We start from the raw sequence: 14,614 nt of genomic DNA, 5'->3' as shown, positions 1-14,614 counted from the left end.
AAGACAAGTCACTTGGTTTAGATTTATGTATTGACTAGACTGAAATCTGGGAAGATGGTCTAAAAGCCATGAGCATCCTAGCAAGTGAGGGGTTAATTTTTCAGATTAACCTATGTACTCCTGGTATACCATGTCCCTGCCTTGTGAATAAATAATCACTATCATGAACACTTTCCAAGGAACCACCCACCCCAACTAGGTAGATTCCTAAAAATGGTGGGTGAATCTTAATACCTGCACCAACCAGTTATTAGCTGCTCCTAGAAATGTGGGACTGGTACCAGGAACTCCAGTTGATTGCTACTGTGGTCTTCAGCAGTGTGGCTTATAAAGCTGGCCAGATGCCCTATGCTCACTTATCCATGGAGAGTTACCCTTAGTTCTTGTCTTCCCAGATCTTGGCATTTCTCACACGGGCCCCTCTTCCTGCCTTTGGGGTCCTTGAGAAACCACTAAGTTTCTTATGGTGTCACCATACGCAGTATCTCGTGACCTACTTTGTGAGAAGAGGAATGCCTTTTCCCCACCCTCGCCTTTAGCACACCTTCCCCCACTCCCACCCCCTGGCTGTTGTCATCTGGCTTGTCTTTTGCAAAATCAAAACTCGTACTGTTTACAAACCACTAAGTCCTTCCCATAAACTCCCCTTCTGCTTATGTCTACGCTTGAATGGGCTGTATGCCTGCCAATAAATGATTTCTAATTTTTTTTTTTTTAAGATTTTGTTTATTTATTTGACAGAGAGAGACATAGCGAGAAAGGGAACACAAGCAGGGGGAGTGGGAGAGGGAGAAGCAGGCTTCCCGCGGAGCAGGGAGCCTGACGTGGGGCTCGATCCCAGGACCCTGGGGCCATGATCCGAGCTGAAGGCAGACGCCCAACAACTGAGCCACCCAGGCGCCCCCAGAGTCCCCCTTTATGTAAATGTGAAGTAGGGACACAGCAGTGTGTGTGTATATATATACACACAGTTCTGAGCTGATTTTCCCCATGCCAGTTTTTTGTTTTTGTTTTTTTTTAAGATTTTATTTATTAGAGAGACACACAGCGAGAGAGGGAACACAAGCAGGGGGAGTGGGAGAGGGAGAAGCAGGCTTCCCGCCGAGCAGGGAGCCCGATGTGGGACTTGATCCCAGGACCCTGGGTTCATGACCTGAGCCAAAGGCAGACGCTTAATGACTAAACCACCCAGGCACCACCAATGATTTTTGATTTTTAAAATCACTACATTTACCTAACTTTCAGTGTTGACCAAAACTGGGCAGCATGAATCAAAAGGGAATAATGCTCCATGAATAACAGAGAAAAAAGCAAAAAGCTGTTTAGGAAAGGGAACATAATCATACTCCATGACTTAGCTATGGTGTGAACAATAGTCACATTCACAATAATTTAAACAAAATTGACTTCAACTTTGAAAAACAATCTACAGACAAAATAAAAAAGACTTAATAATCACTACAGAACAGAATGCAAACAGTACGAGTTTAGATTTTGCAAAAGACAAGCCAGATGACAACAGCCAGGGGGTGGGAGTGGGGGAAGGTGTGCTAAAGGCGAGGGTGGGGGAGAAGGCATTCCTCTTCTCACATAGTAGGTCACAAGATACTGCGTATGGTGACAACATAAGAAAACGAAGGTAAAAAATATTACTTACGGTTACAAAGGTAACCAACAGAAGAACCTACAACAGTGCTGTAAGCCGAGAGGAAGGATGAGAATTTAAGGGTCACATGTGAGCTATATCCTGCCACAACAGATGCTAAGGTCTAAAATCAATAATCGCTAACTAGTGATGAAGCACATTATTATTTATTTTTTTTTAGAGGTGGGGAGAGAGGCAGAGGGAGAGAGACTCTTAAGCAGGCTCCATGCCCAGCACAGAGCCCGACAGAGGGCTCTATCTCTATCTCACAACCCTGAGATCAGGATGTGAGCCAAAATTAAGAGTCGGACGCTTAACCAACTGAGTCACCCAGGCGCCCTGAAGATTATTAGAGATAAGGAGGTAATCTTTAAAAGTAAAAATTTACAAAATAAAAAAGGTCCCCTGTAAACAGGGCTAGATAAAGATGGGGTAGGGCAGGGGTAATATTTTTTTCACTTATAAACCCTTTCTACTATTTGATTTTTTAGCCACATACATAAATTATCCAGATAAGATACAAAAATACAAGTATATTTTAAATGTGTCAGTACATAAAATAGTTGTGCTCTTAGGAAATTGTTACTAAAGACAATCTAAGACTTCACATCAGACTGCTGAACGCTGGCCTGTGACCCCAAAGTGGCCCACCCTAGGTACTATGAGAGCCACACTTACAATGGACCACCTTGCCATCCAGAGAATGAAGGATAAATACTGAATGGTTGGAGAAGCCTAAGTCTCTGTGTGTGGGGTGCACACGTTTTTAAATTCAAGGCAGAGTTTTAAGAAGAAAAGTTTCCCAGGGTGCCTGGGTGGTGCAGTCAGTTACACGCCTGACCCTCAGTTTCGGCTCAGGTCATGATCTTGGGATCGAGCCCTGCATAGGGCTCTGCACTCAGTGCAGAGTCTGCCTGAGTTTCTTTCTCCCTCTCCCTCTGTCCCTCCCCCCTGCACGTGCACACTAAGATAAATAAAAAAATTTTAAAAAAAAAAAAAAAAAAAAACAGGGGACGCCTGGGCATGGCTCAGTAGGTTGGGTGTCTGCCTTCGGCTCAGATCATGATCCCGGGGTCCTGGGAGCAAGTCCCACATCAGGCTCCCTGCTCGGCGGGGAGTATGCTTCTCCCTCTGCTTGTGTTCTCTCGCTCTATGACAAATAAATAAATAAAATCTTAAAAAAAAAAAAAAAAAGGAAGAAAAATTTCCCTTTCACCACATCCTTCTATGGTCACTCTGTATAACCTACCTTGGTTTAGGATGGCTTACCACAATCACCTCAGCCCAACTCCTCTCTGCAAGGAGGACAAAATGCCAGAAAGGAGGTGGGTGCTTACACACACAGGTGCTTTTAGCTCTCTGGTGGTTTTTCAAAGTGAAACAAAGTATTGCTGGTGAGTCACAATTTGGTACGATCTGCATGTTTCTCTCCATTAATCAAGGATGGGTTAGAGGTGACTGAACAGAAGGGGCAGGTTCAAGCAACAGGAAGAAAAAAAAGACGGTAAAACAGAACAAGGCAGAAAACCCTCCTACACACCCAGGTGTGCTCCTGTGGGAAGCTGATTATATCATATGTTTCCACAGATCGTGAGTGGATCGGGAAAGGACAGGGCTTTTTTATGACAGTGGAGGCGCTGCTGAGTCTGAAACCTGTATCTGTCCAGGGCAATATCCAAGGCACCTGGCCAAGGCACTCTGTCACGTCAGCCAAGTGTCAGCTTTGCTCTCACCCAGAAATTCATCCAAAGGGACGTGGCTTCATCTAAACATTCTCCACATAGTTAACTCCCTCTAGAATCTTTCTCAGAAAAGTATCCCATGGAAGTGACCAAAGAGTGAAATTTACCTGATCTGTCTGTCGAGCAAGGATACTGACTTCTGTCGAAGCCGCAGATGCTGCCAGCACTAAATCCCTTCAAGGAAGAAAAGTGGAAGACGGTTAAATTGAAACGTAGCAACAGCTCTAACCGGACTTGAGCCTGCGGTGGCATCCATGAGGACTTCTCGAGATGTCAAGGAAGAAGGTGAGGTTTTCTTCATGGCTGAAGAAAGGTGAGAAGATTTTAGATGTAAAGCTTAACTTCTTAGTTCATACGATAAAGCCCTGACGAAGGTCAGAGACACAACAAAATCAAGTCGGAATTTCCAATAAATCTACTGCCCTGTAAACAGAATAATCTGGTGAATTTTCAGAAAAAAAGCTTTGTTTTAAGCTATCTATCTTTCAAGGGGAAGCTTCTGCTCTCAGAGGAAAACTTTTAATACAGTCCTTAAATATCAGTATTGTAAGTCTTCACGGGTGTTACTGAGAAAACAGGGTTTTTAAGATTAGTAAGTATTCAATCTAGATAATTTAAGATTGGGGAAACGGAAGTAGTCAGAGAGGCGAATTATCCAGCATCAGAGCAAAATATGTTCAAGGGCATCTCAATTCTCCGTTTTCCTTTCCTCCAGAAAAGAATTTCAGGAGTGCCTGAGTGGCTCAGTCGGCTGGGCATCTGCCTTCAGCTCAGGTCATGATCCTGGGGTCCTTGGATTGAGCCCCACGTCGGGCTCCCTGCTCAGCAGAGAGCCTGCTTCTCCCTCTCCCTCTGCTCCTGTGCTCCTGCTCTCTCGCTTGCTCTATCTCAAATAAACAAATAAAATCTTTAAAAAAAGAAAAGGAAAGAATCTCGAAGTTGGAACAGAGCGATGCAGGTGGGACCCGACAGAGAGAGGAGTCCCTGCTGGGTTCTCAGCTCACCATTCTTCGATGTAACTGAGGTAGTAATGGTGCTGCCTCTCTGTGCAGCTGCCATAGCAGGGTTCCATAAAGTTCACAAAGATCTCTGGGTGCTTTTCTTCTTTCTTCTACAATAAACAAAAGGAGAAAAAAAAAATCCCACGTGCAATTTTTCTTTAATTCTATACAGTTAAGGATCTCGAAAAAGAAAACCACTTATGTTTTATGAGAAAATTCACTCAAAAATCTATGTCCAAATATACAGACACGCTAGAAAGGCAGAGTTGAGCAGTTGGGCAATATGAATGGTGACCACTAACCAAACTGGATTCAAACTGCCTTGTCACTTCCTGGCCGTGGGACAAGCATGGATAGACTGCTCGGCCTGTCTGATACTGTTTTCTCATGTCTGTAGTGGGCCTGCTGAACTTACTCCACAGGCTGTCTTAAGTGTGGAACAAAATGATACCTATAAAGCTTCTAGCCCAGGACATGGAACCTAAGAAAGAGTCCATAAACGCCAGAGCTGATATTATCCCTGGGAATGGAAAATCTTAATGAGCTCTTGAAATAAGGACCTTAACAAACATATTTTTAAAATTAAACATTATCAGGAACCCAAAACTTAACAAAAACAAGGCCCTTTTCTACATATCACTGGCAAAGATTAAAAATGCTATCACTACATCTTGACACACTCGTGGGGCAACTGGGATCCCCACTGGTGGGAGATGTATAAATGGCTATAACTTTTCTAAAAGACACTTTGGCAACGTTTTCAAAAGCTTAGTATATACCACTCAACCAAACTCATTTCTAGGTATTTATCTTAAAAAATAAACATAGTCACATAAAAGGCACATAAAAGAACGCATCATGGTATTCCTTAGAACAGGAGAAAACTGAAAACAACTTCAGCATCCAGCAGTGAAAGAGCTAAATAAATTATCTGTCCAAAAAGCCAAACACAGATTGTATTCACTGACTTAGAAAGATGCTTACTATTTACCACAAAGTTGCAAGACAGAATAACTCGTGCAACTCCCACTTTTGTTACGTTTAGACATTTACGTATTTTTAAACTTTTTTTGGACTTTGAAAGCCAGTACTGATTTGAAAACATAAGCTCTACCTCGTTTGTTTTTTTTAAATGCCACTGCAATTGAGTGACGTTTTGTAGATGCTGTTATTAACGTTCTTCCATGTTTTCAAAATGACTTACTCCCTTCGGTCATTCCACCCTCTGCTCAAATGGCTCCTCCTCAGAGGCCTTCCTTGAGCACCAATCCACACTGCACCTCTGTCATCATCTGCTCCATACCCTTCACTGTTCCTTCCATCGCCCTTGTCATTCCTTGATCTACACTTATGTACTGACTAGCACATTCATCAGAATGTCCGATCCACAAAAATAAGGACTCTGCCTCAGTCACCACTGTATGCTCAGCTTTAAAGCAGTGCCTGGCACACTGCAGGCATCTGAGAAACATCTGATCAATATAAATATGTGAAAGAATTATAAAAATCACAGTGTTTAACTGTTTTCTAAAACCTCTTTATCAGGTTAACAGCTACCAGGGCTCCCAGTTTACGGTGTAAGCAAAAGCAACTTTTAGGACTTTTTTCACCTTACGACTAACCAGGAGAATATGCTGTAAGCAGACACCATAATTTTGGCCCCCAGGCCCATAGTGCAGCATTAAAGTTTTACACTTGAAGTTGTACCATCCCTGCCAGCAAAAAAAGGAAACTAAAGCCAAAGCCTTGAACTTTATTAGAGGACCTCTATGATTCTCAAAGGACAAGGATGTCCCTTTCATACACATACCGGGAGGAGAGCCATCACCACATCTGGAGAAGTTTCCAAGGTCCCATCTGCAGCAGCATATACGATTGTGAAGACGTAAGTACCAATCCACAGCACATCCAGAACTGAAATACATAAACTCTAATAAAGCATCTTATTTTTGGAACAGCTCCTGTATGTTAAAAAATTAACAACCCATGGATAAAAAATCAGAGTGCGATAGTTTTAACTAAGGTCCAGATTTCACTGGCTAAATATAATTCACAAACACAAAGAATTCAAGAAGCCCAAATTCATCCCAAAGTGGTATTTTTTTTTCTGGCAGATTGTAAGGAGGGCAAATTTTGAAAGAATTCTAATAAAATATCAGGATCCATTTACTGTTATTTACCACGAGACACAGGTGTCTACCAGAGCATTATTGTTATGCCAACTTAATTAGCTAACTGTAATAATGGGAGTATTCATGCAGGAGGCACTAACAATTTCCTGAGCGGGCATGTAGCTGCATCACATGATGTGAAATTTCTGTAATACTGTCACCTCATTAGAGGTCGACTCAGTAAGAAAAGCAGATGGGTTACCTCTGACAGGATGATCTGACTCATAGAACGGCGGACAAGGAATAACTTTTTTTTCCTGCAAAGTCTGAAAGAGATTTGGGGGTGGGGAGGGGGGAGAGTGTCAAATGAAATAAACCTAAACCATTGAAACTCTGTCAAATCCAGTATGTTCCCTCCAGAAATCACTGTGTTTCATCTTCCCAGCCAGGAGAGACTGAACGCAGGGCAGACTGAATGACTACCTCCAGGATCCCGTCCTACTGAAATCTCCCACAAATGTGTTCAGGCGTAGAGAGAGGATGCTCAAGGCGATGCCACGTATACTAGCAAAGCCACACACGCTGACACGGACAGCCACCAATAACGGAATACAGAAGTAAGTTACGGTACATTCACACAGTGGATTACTCTGCAGCCATTCAAAAGAATGAAGTGGTTTCATATATGATATGTTGGAAAAAAGACCCTGATAAAGTATTATGTTTAAGACAAAAAAGGCAAAGAGCAAACCAATAAAATTAAGCCAATTATCTTTTTACAGGCTAACGCCCTAAAAGAATATGTACCAAATTTCATATAACAACTTTCTGCAATAACAAGAAATAAAACCTTAACCTCAAACCCACACCACTACATTCCGGGCTTTACACCCACGGAGAACAGTCTCTCGAGGAGAAATGCATAACATAGGCCTTGGTATTGCCTGTGGACCCCTCCTTCCCATAGAGGCTTGACTGAACATGTATGCATCCTTTGTCAATTTATACTGAAGAATACCTATGAATATTATCTCAGGAAGACCACAGGGAGAGGATGACAGAGTGACAGGGGCATCCATTGTCTTGGGTGCCTATAGTTGGAGAAATTGAAGCTTTGAGACGGATTCAGCTAGCAGACAAATAATGCTATGCTTTAACTTTTTTTTTTCCCTTAAAGTTTGTTTGTTTGTTTGTTTATTTATTTATTTGACAGAGAGAGAGAGAGAGAGAGACAGCAAGAGAGGGAACACAAGCCGGGGGAGTGAGAGAGGGAGAAGCAGGCTTCCCGCGGAGCAGGGAGCCTGATGCGGGGCTCGATCCCAGGACCCTGGGATCATGACCTGAGCCAAAGGCAGACGCTTAACGACTGAGCCACCTAGGCGCCCCTGCTTCAACTGTTTTGATGGAATGTTTTTATGGAATGGATTGGGAATACAAAGTTAGAGAACACTGTGTAAAGTATGACCAGTGTGTACAGTAGACATGTAATGCATCTATACACAGACTATTTGTATAAGCATCCAAAGAAGTCTGGAGGCTACCACTAAATAAAACACAGAGCATGCCTCTGGAAGGACTATGGGATAGAAAGGAAGAGTTCCACTCTTTCCTGCATTCACTTGTTTACTGAAGAATTTGTTGCAGTGATCATAAATTACATTTTAACAGAAAAAACATCAATGAGCCCCCAAACCGTCCCAAAAAAACAGTGGGTAACTTAAGAAAGGGGCTGAAGTCCAAGGCAAGACTCACGGGAAGATACTGGACCACAGTTCCATTCTGCTTCCCCACTGCCAGCTGCTTTCCTTTGGGGCTCCAGCACACTGAGCAAAGAAGAAAATGCTGCCAATTAAGCACTGAAGAGAATGGAGCAAACCAATGAGGTCTGTACTGAAACAGCCATATAATCACCACTTCCTGTTCCTCTGTCAGTCCATGGAAGACAGTAGGATCATCCTTATTTGGCAAAATTAAAAAAAAAAAATCATTTTGATGATACAAACCAATTACGACTTATCACTGGACCATTAAATCGACTTCTAAAAATGTTTTTTCAATGAAGTATCATCCAGAAAGCTGGAAAGTACAGAAAACTCTATAGTCTTTAAAGGAGAATAGAGGTTTTCAAGTATCAAGAAATCATTCTCTTACTCATATTCGATATTTGTAATGCTTTTCCCATGATGGTACAAATGACTTTCAGTGTACCATCCACTGCCCTTGTGGATCCAGAAACAATCATTCTCAAAAACATATTTCTAAACCCGCTATACCGAAATATTTCGTTCTCCAGAAAACCCACACACATTCAAGTTAAATCATGTCTGCTGTTTGGCTTCAAACATTCACTATGGAAATAAAGAATACTCTCCACTTCTACCAGACAACTACAGATAGAACAAAAAACCCCATTTGCATTTATTTCCAGAAATTAATTTTTAAGTAGATTACCATTACCATATGTTATGGAGTGAAAGCCTTATTACCCACCAGATGTTACTGCCACTGTGGAAGGGAGAGTCGCACACACTTTCACTGTTTCTGTGATTTGTAGGACAGCAATGCTGCCATCGGCCAGACAAACTGCCATCATGGAGGGAACAGTGGGGTTCCACTTCATATCGATCACCATGCCTCCTGCATCTTTCAAAAGCTTATGATAGGCAAATGGGCGTTTTTGCTGTTTAGCCTTTTAAAACAAATGCCCAGAAGCAAAAATAAATTGATAAATTAATAAATACATATACATTTAATAGTCAAAAAAAATATCGAATATGCAAGTTTTCTCAAATTATAGTTCACTTTTCTCCATGACGATGACCAAAAAAAAAATGAGCTCTACACAACAACTTATTTGTTACAGACTATTTCAACACAACTTTGAAAAATGGCAGGCAATTATTCTAGCACGCTGGAGGGACTCCCAACCAGGGGAATATACAAATGCAAAATAATCAGTAAAGAGCCAATACAAGATTAAAATCTTGGCTCTGCTTCTTAATAGTGTTGGGTCTTTGGATGTTTAAATTCTTTGGGCCTGTTTCTCCATCTATAAAATGAAGACAAGAGCACCTATTTTGTGAGGCCATGGTACGTACAAATGAGGACATATAAAGCACAGGGCCTGGCACACAGTCAGTATAAATACTCAGATTATTGACAATTTTCATTATGAAATGCTTGGAATGGAAGAACACTAGCAGAAGAGGTCAGAGACCCAGGATGTAGGAATTTCTGACATTACTGTTAACTCTACAGCCTTGGGCAAGCCACCTAAGGCTCCCTGGGCTTTGGCTGTCTCATTTGCAAATGAGAAAAAACACCTTGGGGCAATGTTATGAAATAATTTCTTGAAGTCCCTTCTATCTCAAAGATCTATGATCCTACAGTTAAGGACTTTCTTTAAACCCATACTTTAATCTAAAAAATGATTCCAAGGGTCAACCCAGGAAATTCTAGGTTATGATTCAATACCAGAAAATCTTTTCAGGTCTCATGCTGACATTACAGTTTGCCAGTAGCTTACCTCATTTGAAAATGTGCGAACATCAAAAAAAGCGATAATGGAACCATATTCACTGGACATCATGCACACGGAGAGTGTGAGGTTATCACAGCTCAGGGCCAGGTGATGTATCGGGAATTTCATAGGAACCAGCAAGCTTTGAACTTTATCAACTAAGAAAACATAAGAAAAGACAAAGCAGAAGCAGAAGCCACAAGCCCTGCATCCAGGTCTATGTGAAACAATTTTCATATCTACATAAACATACAAGCATACTTTGATACCTGGTCATGCAGATAAATCTTAGCTTTCTTACAGATATAGAGTGATGCATTAAATTTCCCAGACTCTTCCTCATAAGACCTAGGGAAACTGTGGCTGTTGCCATTGTTAAAAATAATACCCTATACCCATATTTTTGCAACAATGCTTCCTATTTGTTTGGATGGTACTACTGTGCGAACTAAAATGCCATGCAGGGCGCCTGGGTGGCTCAGTCGGTTAAGCGGCTGCCTTCGGCTCAGGTCATGATCCCAGGGTCCTGGGATCGAGTCCCGCATCGGGCTCCCTGCTCTGCGGGGAGCCTGCTTCTCCCTCTCGCTCTGCCTACTTGTGTTCTCTCTCTATCTCTCTATCAAATAAATAAATAAAATCTTTAAAAATAAATAAATAAATAAAATGCCATGCAAATTAGAGATCCAGAACCTAGGTTCAACTGAGCAAAAATAAAAGCATGGTAGAATGGTCAATTCTTCTTCCTTCTGAGCTCAGAGGAACAACTCACCAAAAGGACCAAAGAGAACAGACGGAAAGGCTTCCAGCATCCTACCTGGAACTTACTCTTCTTGGGGATCAACTTGAAGACTAACAGCAGTTTTAATTTATATACTAGAATGATTTCTTGGGAAGGACACTGTATTAGCACTTCGCTACATTCCTCTCTCTACTGTGCAACAAAACTAAGTAACTTACCTATCTTATTGGGATCATCACCAGGTTTATTTTGAATCAGAAGATTTTTGGTAGGAAAAATCTGCAACCCACTGGCTCCACCAGCAAAGACCAGGCCATACTTGTTGGACACGGCAAGCAGACTCGAGCGTTCCTTGGGCAACTCCTCAGGTGAGTCAAAGATTCTCACCTTCTTCAGTGCTCTAAACTGAAAATCCTGTTGTTGAGGGAAGAAACCAAGATCAATTCAGGGAAAAGAGGCGATTAAATCATGTCTGTCATTATATGTCTGTCCAATAGACCTAATTCCAGTACAACAGAAATAAATATTACCCTGAGGTCAAGGGCTGTGTGGCTCAGTGTTTTTAAGCTTCCTGTGCATACTGTGGTACCTAGCATAGGGCTTATTAATGTTTACTGAATGAAATAAAGTTTTAAAAATTCTTTCATGAAGCCTTCCTTAACTAATCCAGTTCACACTGATCTTTTCCTTTTCTGAACTCCTAGTTTATTGTCCTAACCACCACACATGCTGAACTTCAATTCATAATCTTGTCCTATTTCATGGTATGTATTGTCTCATGACCCAGAGTGGTGCTTAATAACTGTTGTTAAATATTGAAAGCAAGAGGACGCCTGAGTGGCTCAGTCGTTAGGCGTCTGCCTTTGACTCAGGTCATGATCCCAGGATCCGGGGATCGAGCCCTGCATGGGGCTCCCTGCTCAGCGGGAAGTCTGCTTCTCCCTCTGCCTGTCACTCCTCCTGCTTGTGCTTGCTCTCTCTCTCCCTCTCTCTCTGACAAATAAATAAATAAAATCTTTTTTTTTTTTTAAGATTTTATTATTTATTCATGAGAGACAGAGAGAGAGAAGCAGAGGGAGAAGCAGGTTCCCAAGGAGCAGGATCCCAATGCGGGACTCGATCCCAATGTGGGACTCGATCCCAGGGCCCCGGGGATCACGACCTGAGCCAAAGGCAGATGCTTAACCATCTGAGCCACCCAGGCGCCCATAAATAAATAAAATCTTAAAAAATATATATATTTTGAAAGCATCACCGAACTACACTGTTAGTCTGAACTTCCAGTGCAGTACTCAACAACAAAAAATACACACACACACACACACACGGAAATAATGACCACAGAATAACCAAATCCCAAGAACTGGCTTAACTGCATTAACTACTAAACAAAATTCCATCACAGAAAAGGACAGGTATGGTCAATCTCTTAACATTCAAGACCTGTAAACATACCTAGATGCTATGAGGACATCTAAGCCCAAGTCCAAAGCCCTAGGCTGTAAGGCCAGGCATGGCTTGATGTGTCCGCCTCTGCAGCCTCACCTCACAACTCTGCTTTCCTCCCACAAGTGCGCCATTACCTCTGCAACCCCCAGGGCCACCTCCAACCCAGACCTGTTTCATTTCCATTTCTTTCAGTCTTCATGCTCCTTAGCACTTCAGGGCCTAGGAGCCTTCCCCAACCTCCTGTCAACACCTGACTCACCCACTCTTCCACGAATATATCGATACGCTTTCAAGGACAATTTCAGTGTGTACCACCTCTTGGTAAGAATTCCCTAAGTTGGGGCGCCTAGGGTGGCTCAGTCATTAAGCGTGTTAAGCATCTGCCTTCGGCTCAGGTCATGATCCCGGGGTCCTGGGGTCGAGCCCCGCATCGGGCTCCCTGCTCGGCGGGGAGCCTGCTTCTCCCTCTCCCACTCCCCCTGCTTGTGTTCCCTCTCTTGCTGTGTCTCTCTCTGTCAAATAAATAAATAAAATCTAAAAAAAAAAAAAATTCCCTAAGTTTACCAATCACTATATTAAACTGTACCATATATGGCTGATTTTATTCTTCAATTCCAAATCTTAAGTCAAGGTTTCAGTAAAAGGAATGTGAATCCCCTTTTGCTTACATTCCCAAAGGGTAAAAGCCAAAGACAGCCTTTCTCAGCCTTCATTTTTGTACACTTGTGGTGTTTTGTACAGGATCCCTAATACACGCCACATAATAATTTCCTTAGATTTGGTGTTTTACACATAGGTGTTAAAAGATGAACTGAAATACTCTCTTCTAAATTCCAAATGACTAGGGTGACCAGAAACCCACAGCATTCCAGATGAAAACACACAGGAGCAGAATGAAATGTTCAGTACTTTTGTAATTCTCATCCTGATAATCCTAAATATCCTGTTTGGGTCATGGACACAGAGGTGTGGAGAGCCAATGGGATGAACAGGCACAGGAAAGCTTTCTTTCTGCTATAATCAGTAACTCAAAGGGAGATTGTCATCTTCCAAGTCTGTGGTTCTGAACCCTCTTTTTTCCTTTCTGCCGCAGCATACCCGAGAAATTGGCACACTCTCATCGGGTGGCTCACCACTCCCCCCGCCCCCCACCCCGTCATTCTCGACAAAGAAGAATCGCTATAAATATGGGATGGATTACTACTCAGTAAACGCGTTTCAGTGACGGGTTCAATCGCCTAAAAGCTTCCCGCAACTTACTCATAACCGTCATTTGGATCACCTGTCCCTCTCTTCTGTTTCCTGACTTTACCCTGATTTCCAGTACCAAGACAGTCCTCCTATTCCATTCAACCAAAGGTTTTGTAGAACAAGTGATGAACCCTGGCTCTGCGTTAGGCAAGCCTGGACCCTTTACAGAGGTAGTACAGTGAGAGTGTACAAGAGAGGGTCTTAAAAAAACCACCACCTAGATTTCAGCCCCTTGATCAAATGTGACTTTGGGTAAGCTACTTCCCCAGCCTCACTGCGCTCCTCTTTATTAACAACTACTCACAGGGCCGCTGTGATGAGTACCACAGCGTCTGGCTCACAGTGAACGCTCAATAAACAGTAATTATTACCACGACTCCGACCACCACATGGAAGTAACTAGGGAAACTCAAGTGGCGCGCACAAGACCGAGAAGGGACGGAGAAACTGCATTCGGCGGGGCTACGGTGCCGGCGGCACGGCAGAGTACACCAGGACGCGCCGGCGAGAACTCTGAACGCGGCAAACTGTTCAAGCAGGAGGCGGGAAGCGGGACAGCCGGCCCCCGCACTGCGCCGTTCAGCGGGGCTCCAAGGCAACGCCGGGACTAAGGAAGGGAAGGAGGCCCCGGCCAGTCTCTGACCTTCATCTCCCGCTCGGGGATCATGGCATCCATCTCGTCTCCCATCGCGCCACCCTCAGTTGGTCGAAGCAGCCGCCGCTGCCGCCCGCGGCCTTGCCCACACAGCCCAGGCCGCTCCGAGGCCAACTTCCTTCCCTCACCACTGGCAGCGCGCAGCAGACTCCGCGTTTCCGGCGCGCTTTGGTGATGTCACGCGCCCGGGGCCGCCGCGCAGTCGGAGGAGGGCGAGCGACCATCTGAAGTCGCGCGCTCTCTTAGCCACCGCTTCCCTTTGGCCGGGTAGGGGGCGTAGCCCCGGGCCGATGCGCCTGCGCCGTGAAGCGCCCAAGGCCCGCCCCCGGCGTCGCCGCTAGAGCGGGCTGGAGGCGTGTCGGGTTGTGTGGTTGGTTGTGCGGCGCCCGTTCGATGGCTCTGCGCTCCTTGTGGCGCTGAAACCCCGCAGGAACAGTAGGGTGTACGTGCTTATTAACAGTCCCCGAATGAGAGGAGTTAGGAACCTGACAAACATCTCCA

The 14,614-nt window shown here is 43.7% G+C and overlaps 1 protein-coding gene across 2 annotated transcripts in view; it reads right to left on the bottom strand.

Annotated features, from left to right (window-relative positions):
• Positions 1 to 14,227, bottom strand: part of NUP214 (nucleoporin 214) — a 101,160-nt gene extending 86,933 nt beyond the window's left edge. For both annotated transcript variants that reach the window (XM_044920505.1, XM_044920506.1), the window contains exons 1-9: positions 14,102 to 14,227; positions 10,977 to 11,172; positions 10,026 to 10,177; positions 8,990 to 9,188; positions 8,252 to 8,322; positions 6,762 to 6,825; positions 6,199 to 6,302; positions 4,392 to 4,498; positions 3,495 to 3,561 (exon numbers count right to left, since the gene is read on the bottom strand). In XM_044920505.1, the coding sequence (XP_044776440.1) occupies positions 3,495 to 3,561; positions 4,392 to 4,498; positions 6,199 to 6,302; positions 6,762 to 6,825; positions 8,252 to 8,322; positions 8,990 to 9,188; positions 10,026 to 10,177; positions 10,977 to 11,172; positions 14,102 to 14,146 (1,005 nt within the window). In that variant the 5' untranslated portion in view covers positions 14,147 to 14,227. The remainder of the gene's footprint in view (positions 1 to 3,494; positions 3,562 to 4,391; positions 4,499 to 6,198; positions 6,303 to 6,761; positions 6,826 to 8,251; positions 8,323 to 8,989; positions 9,189 to 10,025; positions 10,178 to 10,976; positions 11,173 to 14,101) is intronic.
• Positions 14,228 to 14,614: the final 387 nt, after the last annotated feature.

Source organism: Neomonachus schauinslandi, chromosome 13, assembly GCF_002201575.2.
Source record: "Neomonachus schauinslandi chromosome 13, ASM220157v2, whole genome shotgun sequence".
Taxonomy (NCBI): Eukaryota; Metazoa; Chordata; class Mammalia; order Carnivora; family Phocidae; genus Neomonachus; species Neomonachus schauinslandi.
This window is presented reverse-complemented; position numbering and strand designations above follow the sequence as displayed.